This window comes from Leptonychotes weddellii, chromosome 14 (genome assembly GCF_054177405.1).
Source record: "Leptonychotes weddellii isolate Sample4059 chromosome 14, ASM5417740v2, whole genome shotgun sequence".
Classification (NCBI taxonomy): Eukaryota; Metazoa; Chordata; class Mammalia; order Carnivora; family Phocidae; genus Leptonychotes; species Leptonychotes weddellii.
The window spans coordinates 46,090,947-46,107,988 of record NC_138382.1 but is presented as its reverse complement, the minus strand read 5'-3'; the positions used below and the strand labels follow the sequence as shown (position 1 = coordinate 46,107,988).

The window sequence follows — 17,042 nt, the reverse complement described above, 5'->3', positions numbered from 1 at the left end:
TTCTTCACAAATATTGTACAATTTGCAACTCTTTGAATTATTTAACAATAAGTAAAAATTGGATAAGCTAAAGAAATATGAGTGATCACCTTTTTCTGGCCATTCTTAACTTGAAAAACAGGATAGAAAAGTAGTCACGTGGTAGTTTTTTTCCTACACAGTACTTAATCTAATCTTATGTGAAGGTATGCAACAGAATGAAATGTTGCAATAAGCAAATATAAGAACAGCAACTGCACCCACTTTTAGAGAAGACTGAGGCATTTTAAGAGGTTATTTAGAAACTCTAGGTTGAAAAGCATGTCATTCCACCTATGATCCAGTACTCACATGTTGTCAGATCTAAGTTGATTTATGTAAGAATGTAGAAGACAAACCTCTGTGAAAATTAGCAGATTAGTGGTTATTACAAAGGACTGCAAAAATAACTTTGGAAACTTTGCATAATGGATTTTACTTTAAATCTAGACACGTGCCAGATAAGCATCAGGTAAAGGACTGCGTGCACAGAATTAAATCCAGAGGAATTACAAATTTTCATCCATCCCCGAGATTTTGTCTGGGTATTCCTTGCTTAGTTGTCGTCGTGCGGCCACTGTTGATGCATAGATGACATATCCCCAAGAGAGCAACACGATCGAGAGGAGCAACTAAAAAAAAAAGCAAGAGCGGAAATTAAAAAAATTACTGTAAGTGATACTTGCCTCCCTCCCCTCGCCCCAAGAGGTTGCCGCGTACATTGCTAAGGTGGGAATTTCAGTGAAAAACTCGAATAAATGGGGTTCCGGAGGCGAGTACACCCAGCCGCCCTTACGTAAGAAGCGGAAGAGCGTGTCTTCCAGGAAGAGGCGGAGTCGAGGTGAGAGAGTGATAAGCCTTAATACAGGAATGGATTTTGGAGTTTCTGGCCGCTGAAGAAATAGGGGGCCTTCCGCCTGCGGGCCTACGGAGTCGACACCGTAGAGCCTCGCCAGACCAGGGACCTACCACTGAATAAATCCAGTCCAGGGTGCGGCGACTCACTGGCTTCATGGTAAGTTGGCGGCGGCGGCCCGCGGTAACGGAGGGAAACTGCAGGCCCTAGAGTAACCCCCGGGGCGGCGGCTGCCGAGCGGCGGCGGCCATCTTTCAGCCGGGCACAAGCGCCCGCCCCTCGCCTCCGGGAGCGTTTCCCATCAGCCGGGCCGGCCTCTTCCGCCCGGAGCTGGGGGCGGGCTCACGTGATACGGGGCCGTAGCTCGCGGTGGAGGGAGGGGATGGGATAAAGGAGAAAACATGTTAAAAATGACCTTTTTTGCTACTTAGATGGGCGTGCCTTGCGAACCGGTCTTCTTTCAGTTGCAGTGCGGTATTCACGCAAGATGTACCGTCGTGAGCATTTAAAATTTTATTTGAAAAAATCATTTTAAATATTACATGGGCTTCTAACGCTGGAGGGATTAACGTTTCCTCCCCTATTTGTTTCCACATAATACAGAGAGACGTTTGTATAGTCATCATTGACTTAAACAAGAGTACCACCCACTTTTATATAACAGCGACGAATCGTTGTGGGAGTGCCTGTTAATTGAGCCCCCCAAGAAACAAGTCTTTGAGAACGCAGTGGCTTGTGAATGTAAATGGTATTTCTAAGAAGAAATAACGTAGCACGAAATTACTTGGCATAATGTACCTGCTAATCAACAAGTGTGTTTTGAGCGTTTATGGTGTGCTTAGAACGGTAGCACGTATCGGATAATAAGCCAAAGACGTTATTTTGTACGTGGGCGGTTTATACCTAGTTTAGCTCTAGAATGTTTGGGACGCTCACATCTGAGGCCTGTGGGTAGGGTGGGGCAGTGGGCCGCTTTAGGCTCAGACGTTGTCTCTATACATCTCAGATATCACCTAAAGAGGTTTTTAATCCAGATTCCGGGGAATGGGGAAGGGGAAAAGTATTCCTTTGAGAGAAAAATGTCGTCTGTCTTGGGAAGATTTTAAGGTCCTGTTCTCTTAGGTAATCCCTGTTTATCCCTAGACTGGAGTAGATTTCTTTATGAAGACTGGGTAGGACACTGGTTGGGCTCTGGCTTTGGATTGCATTCGAATCCCCGTGTTATGACCTAGCTGTGCAACCGGAGGCGGTCACTTCAAGTAACTGAGTTCCTTTATACACTAAAGATAATTTTAGTAACTTCTCCCAGAGTTTGGTGAGATTTAAATGAGACCAAGCTAGTTATCGTGTTTTCCGGGTAATTTAGGAGGGAATATTAAGTATTACTCCTGTAACCCCCAGAAACTACTGGTAACAAGAATGATAGTGATGGCAGTGATTTGTGCCCGGGAGGGTCTCTCGTAGTTCTTATTCCAGGAACGGAGGGGCCGGTGGGGGAAGGGCGCGGGCTTGGCCGAGCACTTTAGGCCCCGCCCTCAGTGCCGGCGCCCTTCTACCGCGCATGCGTTACGCACGCGGGTGTTGTGTTTTGACGCGCGGGGGTTTGCGGAGTGGGTCTCGCTTTCTGCTGCCGTCCCCCAAGCTGCCATTGGTGATGAGCGCTTTACGTCACAGGGGTCGCAGCAGCCGCCGGGGTCTCCGCTGTCTCGCGAGGAGGGTGAAGCGCCCCCGCCTGCTCCCGCTCCTGAAGGCCGGCGGAGAAGTCGCCGGGTACGCCTTCGCGGATCCTGCCGTCACCGACCTAGCTTTCTGGGCCGCCGGGAGTTTGGCACGAGCGCCCCAGCCGGGACTGCACCGGTATCCTCCGAGGTGAGTGAGATCCCGAACAATGGGGCGCCGGGGTCGGAAGGGCTGGGCGGGCTGGCGCTCCCGGCCTGGAATGAGGCCCAGGGACCTGGGAGCTGCGGTCTTGGCCTGAGGGGCCGTCCGGGCCTCGGAGGGGCGGGGCTCCCAGCGGGCGGGCCGGCGGCTCCGGTGGCGCACCTGTGGATTTGTGCGGGTGGGCGGAGGAGCGTTGCGTTTCCTAGAAGCTCTCCCGAGGGGCACGAGCGTAGCGGTGTACTGGAAAGAGCTTGGTCTCTGGGAGGGAAAAAAAACCCCAAAGAACAAAACGTTCGTGTCTCATTCGTGGTATCGCCTCTCTCAGAGGTGTGCCAGAGTTAGGTTAGGTGCCCTAATCTCACTGTCTGCCTGTCCAATGGGAGTAACATTGTTTTAGTTGGTTGTGATTATGTAATGCACGTGGGATTTATCTGCGATCTTGGCTGGTGGCCGTTCTTAACCCAAGGAAGCCACTATCACCGTGACTCTTAGAGTTGTCTATGCTGTGTTACTCATTGTGGGCTGGGCTCGCTTGCCTGTGGTTTCTCCATCCATCCAGTTCAGCTTTCCTCGTGGGCTGCTGATTCCTAGATTGGAAGGGGGCAGTACTGAGATGGAGCAGTGTTTTAAGGGCAAAAGTGAACAGAATTTTTGGTAGGTACTTTTCAAGAATATTTAAGTTAAATTAAGAGTTACCCGACATATAAGTTAATGGTGAGGGTTGGGTTCTTTTTGTTTTGTTTTTAGTCAATGAAATTCAAAGCTGTAGTCAGCCAAAAACAATCAAGGCTTAGCTGGAATGAGTGGGTTTAGCGGGGAATGGTTCCCAAGCAGTTCTTTTTATGATTGGAATTGGAGTTAATATTTATAGGATCTGGTCAGTGGATCTTGTAAGATCTGTATGATCTTTTGGAACTGGTGATTAAATTGCAGTAATATAATGTTCTCAAAGGTCATGAGAGAGAGGACCCAGATTATTTTTAATACTTGGGGTTTATTGTAGTTCATCTACTTGTGAACCCTTTTTAGCCACTTTGCCTGGATATATTAAATACAGTAATAATGTTAAAAAAATTGTTACAGGCTGTCATCTTTCTGGATCTTTATAATCAGTTATAGGTGATGGAAAGGACTAAAATTAACTTTATTTTCACATATCGTGGGGAAACAGTATTAAATTCTTACTGCATGCTAATTGCTGTGCTAAAAATTTACATAGAATATATGCCTTCACACAGCCAGCTTTTCAGGTGGGAACTGGTACTTAACCCATTTTAGAATTGAGAAAATTTAAGGTTTTGAGAAATTAAATGATTTCCTCCAGATCACACCATTAGTACGTGGTTTTTGATTTTCAACCCTGGCTCTGCATTAGAATTAATGTCACTTCCCTGTATGTAATCAGCACCATCTTTAAATGTCCAGTCTATAATTTAGAGTCCAGCCTTTTGATTCTTTACTTCCTCTCATCCTTTTCCCTAGGTAAGTATGGTTGTTAATTATCTGAAATTCCCCCAAAATGTGATAGGAAGGATTCTTATCTCTGTTAAAGCCAGTAGATTTGAAAATTTTGGGAAGGTTTGGCTTAATCATTGTATCCTAAAGATGGTAAACTATATTTATAATTTGGGAGGTGGTTAAGGAAATAGGATCAGGAGAATTGATTTCATCTTTATGCCTATGGGGAAATTAACTTAAAGTCCCAATTCCTAGAGTGTTAAGATAGAGAAACCTTTATTGCAGGCTTCTAGAACCTGAGCACTAAATCTACCATCAGGTCCATCTTTACTATCTAAACCCAAAATTTATAAACCTGCGAATCTTAATCTGCCTCCTAGCCATTCCTATTTTATGTCTTAATTTGTATTTTTAAAACAGCTTTGTTGAAATATAATTTATATTCTATCTGTAAAGTTCACCAGTTTAAAGTATATAATCCAATGGGTTTTAGTATATTTAAAGAGTTGTGCAACTATAATTGAACATTTTCATCATTCCAGAAATAAACTTTGTAATCCCTCTCCCTCCCCCAGCAACCACCAGTCTGTTTCCAACCTTAGATTTGCCTATTCTGGACATTGTCATCATACAACATGTGGTCTTTTGTGACTTGTTTTTTTTCCATTTAGCCTAATGAAAAGTTTCATCCTTATTGTAGCATGTATCAGTGTTTCATCCTTTTTTATTGCCCAGTAATATTCCATTGTATGGATATACCACATTTTATTTATCTTTTCATCAGTTGATAGGATTGTTTACATGTTTGAGCTCTTACGACAAATGCCGCTATGAATATTCACACGCAAGTTTTTATGTGGGACAAATTTTCATTTCTTTTGGATAGGTTTTGAATTCTTGAGTCATATGGTAATCCTACTTCATTTGTATCTCAGCAAATATTTGAGCAAATTTTTTAAAGAAGTAATCTCTGTACCCAATGGGGGGCTTGAACTCATGACCCTGAGATCAAGAGTAAGTCACGAGCTCTACTGACTGAGCCAGCCTGATGCCCCATTAGCAAATGTTTTAATTTTAGCATTAGTGATGCTTTTGAAGGAGTAAATCTCTTATTTGATGATGTACATTCATTGCCATTGTTTGATGTTTCTGATGAATACCATTCTTCATATATAAAGATATTACTGTGAGAAATACAACTCTATTCTTTTTATCTATTATGGATGATATTACTAATCATCCTTTAGCTTTATGCTATGCTGTCAAAGTGGTTAACGGGCTTATAAAACTAGGGAAGGGAAGACTAAGATTCCTTTTTTTTTTAAGATTTTATTTATTTGGGAGAGAGAGCAAGAGTAGTGCATGAGCAGGGGCAGAGGGAGAGGGAGAAGCAGACTCCTCGCTGAGCAGGGAGCCTGATGCGAGGCTCGATGCGGGGCTCGATCCCAACACCATGGGATTATGACCTGAGCTGAAGGCAGATGCTTAACTAATTGAGCCACTCAGGCGCCCATAAGAATCCATTTTTTTAAAAAAAATTCTACTTAGTTGAGATTTTGTTTTATTTGAACTTCAAGTTTACTACCTACTAATTTCCTTTAATAAAATGCATTTAGGCTTATAATTTTTATGTGAACTGTAAATGTTCAGTAAGCACTAAAATTCTATATTTACGAGACACAACTTAAGATACAATGTATTAACTTTAAATTCACCAGTCTTTTGAAAAAGTCTAAAAATTCCTTTATTATGTAGAGGGGCAAACTGAAATCTAGATCTAATTGGATGTCTCCAGTTTATAGAGTTAGTTTTAGGGGAAACCTGTTCTTCAATCCAGGTTCTCCGATAACCTACCCAGTTTCCTCTCCACTCTTCCTTCCCCTAATGTACAGACTCTGTGATCCTAAAAATTTTTATTTTTAGGCTTTTTTTTTTTTCCTCCGAGGGAGAATAAAAGTGTTACAAGTAAGGGGAAATGCTGAGAAATTTATGTAATATTAAGGTTTAAATATATTAACAATTAGTATTGTATATAGTTCAGTATATTAATAAAAGCAGTTTATAATTATATGCTGTTTAAGAACAGTGGTGATTTCTTATTTCTAGTCTAGAAAATGGAAGACTAGAAATACTTGGATGCCTGAAGAAGCATTCGTTCAGCATTAATTGATTTCCAGTTAAGTTATGTCTCTGAGAAAGTTAAGATGCCCTAGATGAGCTCTTAAGTTTAATATGAAAACCATGATGAAATAGTTACATTTCACAGTCATGAATTTTTGTTATGGATTTTGTTTTTGTTAAGAGTTAGGTATGGCCAGTGTTTAGAAAGTTATAATTCTATTATTTGACTAACCTGATAGCAGTTGACCACGATGGAACTTCCTGTGATAGAAGAGGTGGAGACAATGAATAATAGGCCCAGGAAACATAAAGGAAGAAGCAAATACTTAATATATACTCAATGATTAGTATAGAATGCAGCTAAAGAGTGATTTTATAAGATAACAAGGCCAAAAATGTGATGCACACCAAACTTCAGCTCTGGCAAATTATTTTGAAAGTTATGGGTCAACATAAACTGATAAAGTTAAAGAAAACAAAACTAATCGTTAACATTTTAGCAATCCTGTGGGAAAAAATAAGGGAACGGCCCTGGAAGCATGATTTCAAGAAACTTTGTGGCTGACTTTGGATTTAAATAAAAAAGCTAAGCAAGGCTTTTTAGGGAAGCTGTTAAGGAATCAGTGAGGAATTGAATATGGTAGTGTAACAATAGTATAGTAATAATAACAACAACTAACATGTACGTAGTAGTTGCTAGGAGTCAGGAACTATCTTTGAATGCTTTTACAATTACTATTTAATTTAGTCTTCACTAAAAGATAATTTTTGTGTGTGTGAAAGAATCTTCCACTAAAAACTAACTAAACTAAACTAAAACAGAATTGGTTTAAATGGGTGAACTTTTTGGTATGCAAATTATCTCACTACAGTTATTTTTAAAGGTGCATATACAGTGCTTTCCACAAATAAAACAAGTCAGTAGTCTATATTGTTCAGGGCATATGTATGAAAGATCTAAAACCATACATAGAAATAACACCTGCTGAGGACTGTGGTGTTTTGGGTTTTTGTTTTCTAGAGAAGGATAGGAGGACATTTAAAAAAAATTGGAATAGCCTTGAGAAAATGTTAAGTTGTTAAATCTGAGTGTTGGATACATGGGTACTTGGTAGATTTTCTTTTCTCAGTTACTTTCAGTTAAATATTTCTCCATTAAATTCTCTTTTAAAAGAATAGAATGCTACAGAATATTTGAGAGCTTACTATGTACTAGGCACCTTTTCTGTAAGGGCTTTTTATATCTTCATAAACCCTGTGATGCAGGTTCTATTATTGCTGATGTGCATAGTCACACTGCTGGTATAGAACGAGGATTCAAACCCAGGAAATATCTAACTTTAGAGTTTGTGTTTTAAGTACTATATTGCTGTGCTACACTGCCCCTTCATATTACGAGGATAATGAGCTACTCAACTATTTTCACCAAAGTATGTTTCACAGTCATTATTTGCACTTTTTTTTTCAGATTTATTATTTTTATCCAGTTACTGATGTATTTTTTTCCCTTTTACAGATAATGGCATCAGCTGCTAAGGAATTTAAAATGGACAACTTTTCACCTAAAGCTGGTACTAGCAAATTGCAACAGACAGTACCAGCTGATGCATCTCCTGATTCTAAGTGTCCTATATGCTTGGATAGATTTGATAATGTGTCTTACTTAGATCGCTGTTTACATAAGTTCTGTTTTCGCTGTGTACAGGAGTGGTCAAAAAACAAAGCTGAATGTCCACTATGTAAACAGCCCTTTGATTCTATTTTCCATTCTGTGAGGGCAGAAGATGACTTCAAGGAGTATGTCCTAAGGCCTTCATATAATGGTTCTTTTGCAACCCCTGATGTTCCACGATTTCGCTATCGTACAACTATGACAAGGGATCGAAGTGCTTCTGTTTATTCACCTAATAATACCATGAATAGAAGAACAACAACTCCACCAGATAGTGGAGTGCTATTTGAAGGGTTAGGCATTTCAACAAGACCTAGAAATGGTGAAATTCCTCAACTTATGAGACAGATTGCAATTAGGAGGCCAACTACTGCAGATGAAAGATCTTTGCGGAAAATTCAAGAACAGGACATTATTAATTTTAGACGAACTCTGTACCGTGCTGGTGCCCGTGTTAGAAATATTGAAGATGGTGGTCGCTGCAGGGATATTTCAGCTGAATTTTTCCGTAGAAATCCAGCTTGCCTTCACAGATTAGTCCCCTGGTTAAAACGTGAACTTACAGTTCTTTTTGGAGCTCATGGATCTTTAGTGAATATCGTCCAGCACATCATCATGAGTAATGTTACTCGCTATGACTTGGAGAGTCGGGAATTTGTGTCTGACTTAAGACCGTTTCTACTTAATCGGACTGAGCATTTTATACATGAATTTATCAGTTTTGCTCGATCTCCTTTTAACATGGCAGCTTTTGACCAGCATGCTAATTATGATTGCCCTGCTCCTTCATATGAAGAAGGTAGCCATTCTGATTCTTCAGTCATAACAATATCTCCTGATGAAGCTGAGACCCAAGAGTTGGATATCAATGTAACCACTGTTAGTCAGGCACCATGGGATGATGAAACTCCAGGGCCATCTTACTCAAGCTCAGAGCAGGTGCACGCTGCCATGTCTTCCCTTTTAAATACTTCTGATAGTTCAGATGAAGAACTTGTAACAGGAAGAGCCACGTCTCAGATACAAGGAGTACAATCTAATGAAGACCTAAATAATGACAGTGATTCTTCTTCAGATAATTGTGTCATTGTTGGGTTTGTTAAACCACTAGCAGAAAGGACCCCAGAACTTGTTGAACTGTCCTCTGATTCTGAGGAGTTAGGCTCTTATGAGAAAATGGAGACTGTGAAGACACAAGAACAGTCTTACAGTTCTGGTGATAGTGATGTTAGTAGATGTTCATCTCCACGCTCTGTCCTTGGAAAGGATGAGCAAATGAATAAAGGTCACTGTGGTTCTGGTAAAAGAATCAAGTCAAAAAAGGAAGAGAAACACTCTACGTCCTTGTCGTCTCCCAGAGACCTGAGCTCATCTATCAGAGGAGACAGAGTATATTCCCCATATAACCGTAGACACAGGAGGAGGGGAAGATCAAGAAGTTCAGATTCACGTTCCCAGAGTAGAAGTGGGCATGATCAGAAGAATCGTAGAAAGCATCATGGGAAGAAAAGGATGAAAAGCAAAAGGTCCAGAAGCAGGGAGAGTAGCAGACCTAGAGGTAGAAGAGACAAAAAGAGATCAAGAACTAGAGATAGCAGTTGGTCAAGAAGAAGCCAAACTCTCTCTCTCAGTAGTGAAAGCACCAGCAGATCAAGATCTCGTAGCAGTGATCATGGTAAAAGAAGATCACGGAGCAGAAATAGAGATCGTTATTATTTAAGAAATAATTATGGAAGCAGATATAAGTGGGAGTATACTTACTATAGTAGAAACAAGGACAGGGATGGCTATGAATCATCTTATAGGAGGAGGACTCTGTCCAGAGCTCATTATTCCAGACAATCTTCAAGTCCAGAATTTAGAATTCAGTCCTTTTCTGAAAGAACAAATGCTAGGAAAAAAAATAATCACAGTGAAAGAAAGTATTACTACTATGAAAGGCATAGATCAAGGAGCCTATCCAGTAATAGATCAAAGACTGCATCTACCGGGCCTGACTGGGTAAGAAATGAAAAGCCTGGAGGGAAACGAAAATACAAGACACGGCATTTGGAGGGTACTAATGAAGTGGCTCAACCTTCTCGTGAATTTGCTTCTAAAGTAAAGGAAAGTCATTACCAAAAATCCTCATCAAAATTGGATGGCAGCCACAAAAATGAGAGTGACAGCTTCTCAGACAGCCGATCATCAGACAGAGAGACAAAACACAAGAGGAAAAAAAGGAGGACCCGGAGCCTAAGTGTAGAGATAGTTTATGAAGGGAAAGCTACTGATACAACTAGACATCATAAAAAGAAAAAGAAGAAGCACAAGAAGAAACATAAGAAACATCATGGGGACAATCTTTCACGTTCACCAGTTGTAATTACCATTGATAGCGATAGTGATAAGGATTCAGAAGTAAAGGAGGATACAGAATGTGACAATAGTGGTCCTCAGGACTCTCTACAAAATGAGTTTTTGCCTCCTCCCTTGGAACCATTTGAAGCTAAAGAGGTAGTTACAATAGAAGATGAATTTGGCATCCTAGACAAGGAGTGTAGTATTACCACACTTAATAACAACTTGAATAATGCCAACAAAACTATGGATAATATTCCACTCCAGGCAGCTTCAGTTGAACAAACTCTTGATGTAAGAGAAGAGAGTACTTTTGCCTCTGATTTGGAGAATCAGCCCAGTAATATCTCTTTTCAAACTGAGCCATCAAGGCAATTGCCATCTCCACGGACATCATTAATGTCAGTGTCTCTTGGTAGAGACCATGATATGTCTTAAAACTGCCAAAGCATCTCATTGAGAATTCTGATGGTATTAAAAAAAAAAGAAAAGAACAGTGTCATCTACTGCAGTCTATTTAAAGATGACTTTTGGTGAAAGCTCTTTTCCCTCTTAAAAATATTTTAAGTGATTTTTTTGTGTGTGTGTTAAAAATTTGTAAAAATCATTATTTGTTCGAAAAGTATGTATGTCCTACCCTCAGAGATACGCACTTTTAAGTGAGGAAAATGATACTGCTAGTAGTTTATTTAAAACTTGGGATCCTTTTTAAATAAAAAAAATATAAATTTTAGAAGTTATTTCATAAAGCCATATGGTATTGACATATTTTTAAAGTAGTCAATGAGTATTTTTGAATTTCTTTTTTTTTTTTTTTTTTTTGAGAGTTATTCTGGAAATGTGTTATAAGCTAGCAGAATCCCTTTGGACAGTCTTTATTTTTCTTCTTAAAAATTTGTATGATTCAAAACCATTTCTTCAGGTTAAATTGAGGCATTTTAATCTGCACAGTTTATCTTGACATCTGCCAAAAGAAAAATTTAAATATTTCCTTTATATACTTGTTTATCTGGGCTGCCAGTGAAACAAATGTGTATTCAGCAAAATAAAAAATAAAATAGTAATACTTTAAAACAAGAATCCAGAAATTTTCCTATGCAGTATTGCCTTTAAAAAAAAAAAAAATAGAGGAGCTAAAATCTTGAAAATAGTTCAGGATATATAAATTTAAGGTGATCTGTGTTTAACTGCACAGCTTTAATTATTTTAGTTCTTTAATCTGATTATGAGGAATATATGTCTTCAACAGAATGCAGCTATGTAGCATTTAGCTTACTAAAAACAAAAAACCCTTGCCAAACTTCTTTTACATTGGTAGTTCTTAGTAGTGGTTGTTTTTTACATTTGGTAGTTCTAAAACATAGTGGTTATGTTTATGTTTTACCCTGTTTTAGAGATGACAAAGTGCTTTCCATCTATCCTAAAGTAAGATTGCCAGGGGAGAACAGAACTTGGATTAAGTCTAATTCAGCCTTCAGTTTGCCTTGCTACCATATTCATTCGTTGTTCAACAGAAGTTGGAATGCCTGCAGTGTGACAGGTTCTTTACTATGTTTTTAGGAATTCAGTGATAGAACAAAGCAGATCTTCTTGCCTTCACGGGACATAGGTAAATATTACAAACTATAAGTTCTCTGAAGAGAAAGTATAATTTCCTATAAGAACATACAGTGGGGGCCTAATCTCATGTGGAAGTGATGGCTGAATTGAAATTCAGAAAACAAGTAGATGTTAGCTAGGAGTAGAGGTGTTCTTAGCAAAGGAAAAGATGTCTAAAGATCCAAAAGCAGAAGAGTAGCCTAGCATATTCCAAGAACTAAGAGAAGGCAAAGTTAACCAAAGGGCAAAGAGTGTGGGACCAAGCTTTGTAGGTCATGTTTGTATTTGTCCTCATGACAGTAGGAAATTCTTTTAAAATGACAAATGACAATCTAAATTGATGTCAGCATTTTTAGTAAGCTCAGACACTGAGAAATTACGGGAAGGCTATAGTTAGTTGATCAAGGAATGTACTTTGAAATTATGACATGATTTTGTTTTTTCTTAAGTTTTAAAAACTTAATGCACTTTCATTTTCTGATTTTACATGGTATTTTTAGTCAAACATTTGTGAAAACCTATCTTAATGTTTTCAGTTGAACCCATGAAACTCATCTTAATACAGGCACCATCACATCATCCTCTTAGGTGTTCAGGCCAAAAATTTCCCAGTCTTTGATTCTCCTCCTTCGGCCCTCTCATTCAATCCCCAGATCCTGGTCACTGAATATTTCTAATGTGTCTGTACAATCCAATCCAGGCAGCCATGAGCTCTCACCTGTGCTCTTATAATGGGTCTGCCTGCATCCACTGTTGCTCTACATCTACCCTTTTGCCTCCAACCATTCTTGATGTGGCATTCAAAAGATATTTTAAAAAATTGTTTTTGTTTTTTCATTCCCCTATTTAAAATCCTTCAGTAACTTTCTGTTATTCTTAGGATACTTAATAAAAGCAAACAGAAATCCAGCATAATATTGTTTACATACCTCTGCCTAATCAGGTTCTGGTTCATCTTCAGGTTTTCTCTCACCTCACTTGTGCTCTGGCCATCCTAACCTGCTTCAGGTCTGTGGAGGTGCTGCTCCTTGCTAATGCAGAGCCTTCATATGTGGATTTTTCTTCTGCTGGAAACTGAATTCCATCCTAGCTAAAGGAGGCTTCTGGTAAAGTGTGCCCCTCTTCCACTATTTCCCCTCAATTACTTGCTCCTTTATTAATCCTGGGCTCTTTCTGTAGTAATTGATTACTAAATGTTCTCTCATCAGTCTGCAGTTCTTTGGCAACTGTATGTATGTGTACTGGTAAATCCCTTCTGTTTTCTTTCACATAACAAGTGCTTGAAGCACATACTGGATGGATGACCAGGTGGTAGGGATTTTAAAAATTGGCCAAGACCTGCTTTCTGCTTTCAGAGGGCTCCACTCTCTATCAGATTTTAGCCTGACACTGTTCTGTTCATCTGAATTCAGTGTCCACGAGACATTTTATCTTACCTCAGGTTTTCAGTGTTTTTGTGACTTTTGCAACTTTTTTGTTAAAGGAAATGCAGCCAAGCATTTGCACTTGCTCCTTCATGAATCTTCAGATTGACGACGGGAAAACTTTTTCTTACTTTCACTTCCCATTCTCAGGAAGCTCTGTGGGAGCCAATCCAAGGGCCTCCCCAACCTATTTAATGTGTAATAATGATGGGCTGTATGTATAAAGGGGCAACAACTTATTCAGGTAAGCTGATGGCCCATTCTTACTGGGAGTTCTTCCATCATGGGGAATAATTGCAATCCTCTGCCAGTGAGTATGGATGCAGTGAGCCAGTCAGCACATCCCTAGCCTCAGAAAAATTTTCAGAAGGTTCTTCAGGATACCAGAAACCATGTGTAACCTGGTTTGGGTTGTCGCCAGCCCTGGTGTTCCCACCAATGGGGGCAGGGGATGGGAAGTAGAGGAGAAGAGTTCCTCTTCACAAACCAGATTTCATCAGAATTCTGAGCATGGGTCCATTTCTAATATTAAGTTCATAAAGCTATGTGCAATTGAAATGTTAACATTAAATTACTATAATGTGCTATCACTGAGACCAGAACTTAGTACCCCCTTACTTGCAAGGGATAAGTTCCAAGATTCCCCCCCCCCAGTGAATGCCTGCAACTAGATAGTACCCAACACTGTCGTATTTTCTATACATACATAACTATGGTATAAAGTTTAATTTATAAATTAGGCACAATAAGAGATTAACAATAATAAGAATTGGACAGTTATAACAATATGCCGTAATAAAAGTTATGTGAATGTGGTCTCAAAATAACTTGTACTCTTCTTGTGATGTGAGATGGTAATATGCCTACATAATGAGGTGAATGACCTAGGCGTTGTGTTGTAGCATTTGGCTGCTATTGATTGACCTCAAGAGACTTCAAAAGGCTTCCGAATCATAGTTGACTGCAGATAACTGAAACATGAGAAGCAAAACTGCAGATGGGGGCCGGGGGCACTACTATATAGATCTGTCCAGGGATTGATGCCTTTAGAAAAACCTACATGGGAAGCTAAATCATGATCACTGTGTATGTTTCCTACTCTCAAATGGTTCAGAAAAAAATACTACATGCGTAGATGGAGACAGTGATAAAGTGAATTGTGGCAAAATGTTGAAAGTTGAGGGTAAAAATACAGGAAGTCTATTTTTGTAATTTCTCTGTAAGTTTGATATAATTTCAAAACAAGCTAATAAAATTGCCTCTGTGGGCCTGCAGGTTACCTGTATGTGTCCATCAGAGTTTTCAGTCATGTTTACTCAGCAAAAGGAAAAAAAGTCACAAAGGCAAACATGCAGTAATTATTAAAGCCACTTTGTGAGAAGGAGCCAGAGTCACTAGAGAGGTGTTCTCATCCCATTTATAAGGCCTGGCCTGTTGAGATCTTAGTCCGAGATACACAGTTACAACTGCTCTTGGTTCCATGCTCAGAAGCAAGCTTGTGAGGGGTATAAAATCAAAGGAGAGTTTTTTTCTTAAGTTTAGAATGGAGGGAAGACAAGCTTTCTGGGAAGGAGACCATGGGACAGGAAAAGTTAAAGGCAAAGGAGAGTGGTAATGGATGCAGCAGAGTTCCTGAATGGCAAAGCACAGAACACAGGTAAGTGAATTGGTAATGGATAGAAGCAGAGGCAAATCTTACTCTAAAGTGGCAGAAGAATGTAATGCCCAAAGAAATGTGAGTAGATATATTTGAGATGAGGTGGTTCACACTGTAAAGCCTGTCTTTTCTCCATGAAGTAGGAAGCAGTGCCAACTTCTGAGAAAGGTGGCTCGTAAGTAAGATTGGGTTTGAGGAGAGGAATGAGAAAATGGCCACTGAGGGGCATGGAGAGAGGGTTAGCTAAGAATTACTGATGAGTGCTGAGGCCTGAGGCCTCCCCTTAAGACATGGCATATTGTATGGGACACCAAGATTTGTGATTTTGTCCTGGTAGCATTCAGCACTGTGGGAGTAGAAGCAGAAACTAATGGTGGACATTTAGTATGTGTTCAGTATTTCCACAGTGAATGAATACACGGATGGCTTACGGTTGGAGTTCTGCTGAATGTGACTAATAAAACAACAGGGGCAAGGGAAATTGAGATACTGGTGAGTATGGTTGAATTGATGCATTCTGGTATCTGGGCTGTGTAGGGAAGGAAGTGAAGCTATGAGGTGACCATTATACTTCAAGAACAGGGAGATACCAAAGCATTCGTTTTCCAATGAGGTTCAAGTAGATATAGTGGAGATAGGTGTAAGAAGACTGAAGAAATACTTGAAAGAGTGCATAATTCTAGGCATGATTGGAAGTAAGAATGGGTAGAGGTGAAGGTGATTGGAATTGATAGTGATCAGTGAGGCTGGAAGTGTACAGGGAAGATGCTGCAGGTGATGGCAACAGATAAAGGAGAAGAAAAGGGGGCTTGTGTCATGGGTATGACAACTGTGCTTGTGTTCCACTAGAGCGGCTGGCACGTGTACAGACATAATAAAAACCTGGTAAAGAATTGATTATTTTCTCATTCTGAGTTTTTAGTCAATGCCTGGACCACTTAGGTATTAGAAAACCACACAATAGGACCATTTCAAAAAGTACAGAAAGATTGGTTGTTACAATGTCATGAAAATTAGGAAATTCTTACTTTACCTGCAAGGATATTGGTGGATGGTAAATCCACTGGATCTGTGCCTGAGAAAAGAAGTAAGGGAAATGGAAGTCCAGTTAGGCCAAGGTCTGAGTCGATAAATTTATCCCCATAGAAGCTGCAGCTGTGATGTTTGCCACAATATTAGATGATGGACTTTTATATAGACACGAGGGGGCAGAATTAGGTATCTAGTATTTGCCTGGAGTAAGCTGCTTCTCTAAACATCTGCAGTTTAGATAGGTAAACAGTTCTCTCCTAGGGAAAAGGATATCTCTTTGCTTTTCTGTCTGTAAAATTCATTTTTTCATCAAACACCAAGTACATGTGGCCCAAGTCCATGCTGAATGCTAGGGGTGTAACAATGAATTGGGTAGGAACCAACAGGAATTTTAAAGAAGGTGGGAATGGAACGATTAGATTTGTTCTTAAACAACCAGCAGTAATGTAGAAGAAAGTTTGGAGTGGGAAAGCCTCAGTGAGACTGCCTAAGAAGCTCTGTAGTAGCTCAAGCCAGAAATCAGAAGGGCCTGTAGAAGAATAGGGATCCAGTGAAGAGGCTGGATTTAGTAAATTTCTGTGGTAGAGTAGACACAATTTGGGTACCATGTAGATGAGGATGGGCTGTGAGGAAGAGGGAAAAGTCTGGTATGATGAGATTTTTCTTACCCCATGTGAGAATTAGATGCCTGGTGATAATATTCAAGGTAGGAAATAGAGGAATAGGGATAGTTTGGGGAGGACAGTGAGTTCAGTTTGAGAGAGAGCTGCCTACAGCTGCACTGTCCAGTATAGAAGCTACCAAGCACACGTGGATATTACTTGAAATGTGGCTAGTAAAACTGAGGAACTGAATTTTAAATTTTGTTTAAGGACGATTATGGCTGCAATATTGGCCAATATCGTCCATATTGGGTAGAGAGCATTTCTATCATCACAGAAAATTCTGTTGGACAGCATGGAGGACATCCAGGCAGATGAATTC

The 17,042-nt window shown here is 39.8% G+C and overlaps 2 protein-coding genes across 3 annotated transcripts; one reads left to right on the top strand and one right to left on the bottom strand.

Moving 5' to 3' along the window:
* Positions 1–435: 435 nt before the first annotated feature.
* On the bottom strand, positions 436–1,169 carry TZMP1 (transition zone microprotein 1). The gene is made up of 2 exons (XM_031027259.2): positions 988–1,169; positions 436–650 (listed from the first exon to the last, which is right to left on the bottom strand). The coding sequence occupies exons 1-2, from the start codon at positions 1,030–1,032 to the stop codon at positions 528–530; spliced, it is 168 nt and encodes a 55-aa protein (XP_030883119.1). The 5' UTR covers positions 1,033–1,169; the 3' UTR covers positions 436–527.
* TOPORS (TOP1 binding arginine/serine rich protein, E3 ubiquitin ligase) lies at positions 839–14,196 on the top strand. 2 transcript variants are annotated; one of them, XM_031027249.2, is made up of 4 exons: positions 839–1,033; positions 1,306–1,371; positions 2,549–2,743; positions 7,851–14,196. In XM_031027249.2, the coding sequence occupies exons 1-4, from the start codon at positions 1,031–1,033 to the stop codon at positions 10,782–10,784; spliced, it is 3,198 nt and encodes a 1,065-aa protein (XP_030883109.2). In that variant the 5' UTR covers positions 839–1,030; the 3' UTR covers positions 10,785–14,196. The 2 variants fall into 2 exon arrangements, with proteins under 2 accessions (XP_030883109.2, XP_081659188.1); XM_081803062.1 differs by lacking the exon at positions 1,306–1,371.
* The last annotated feature ends 2,846 nt before the right edge of the window (positions 14,197–17,042 follow it).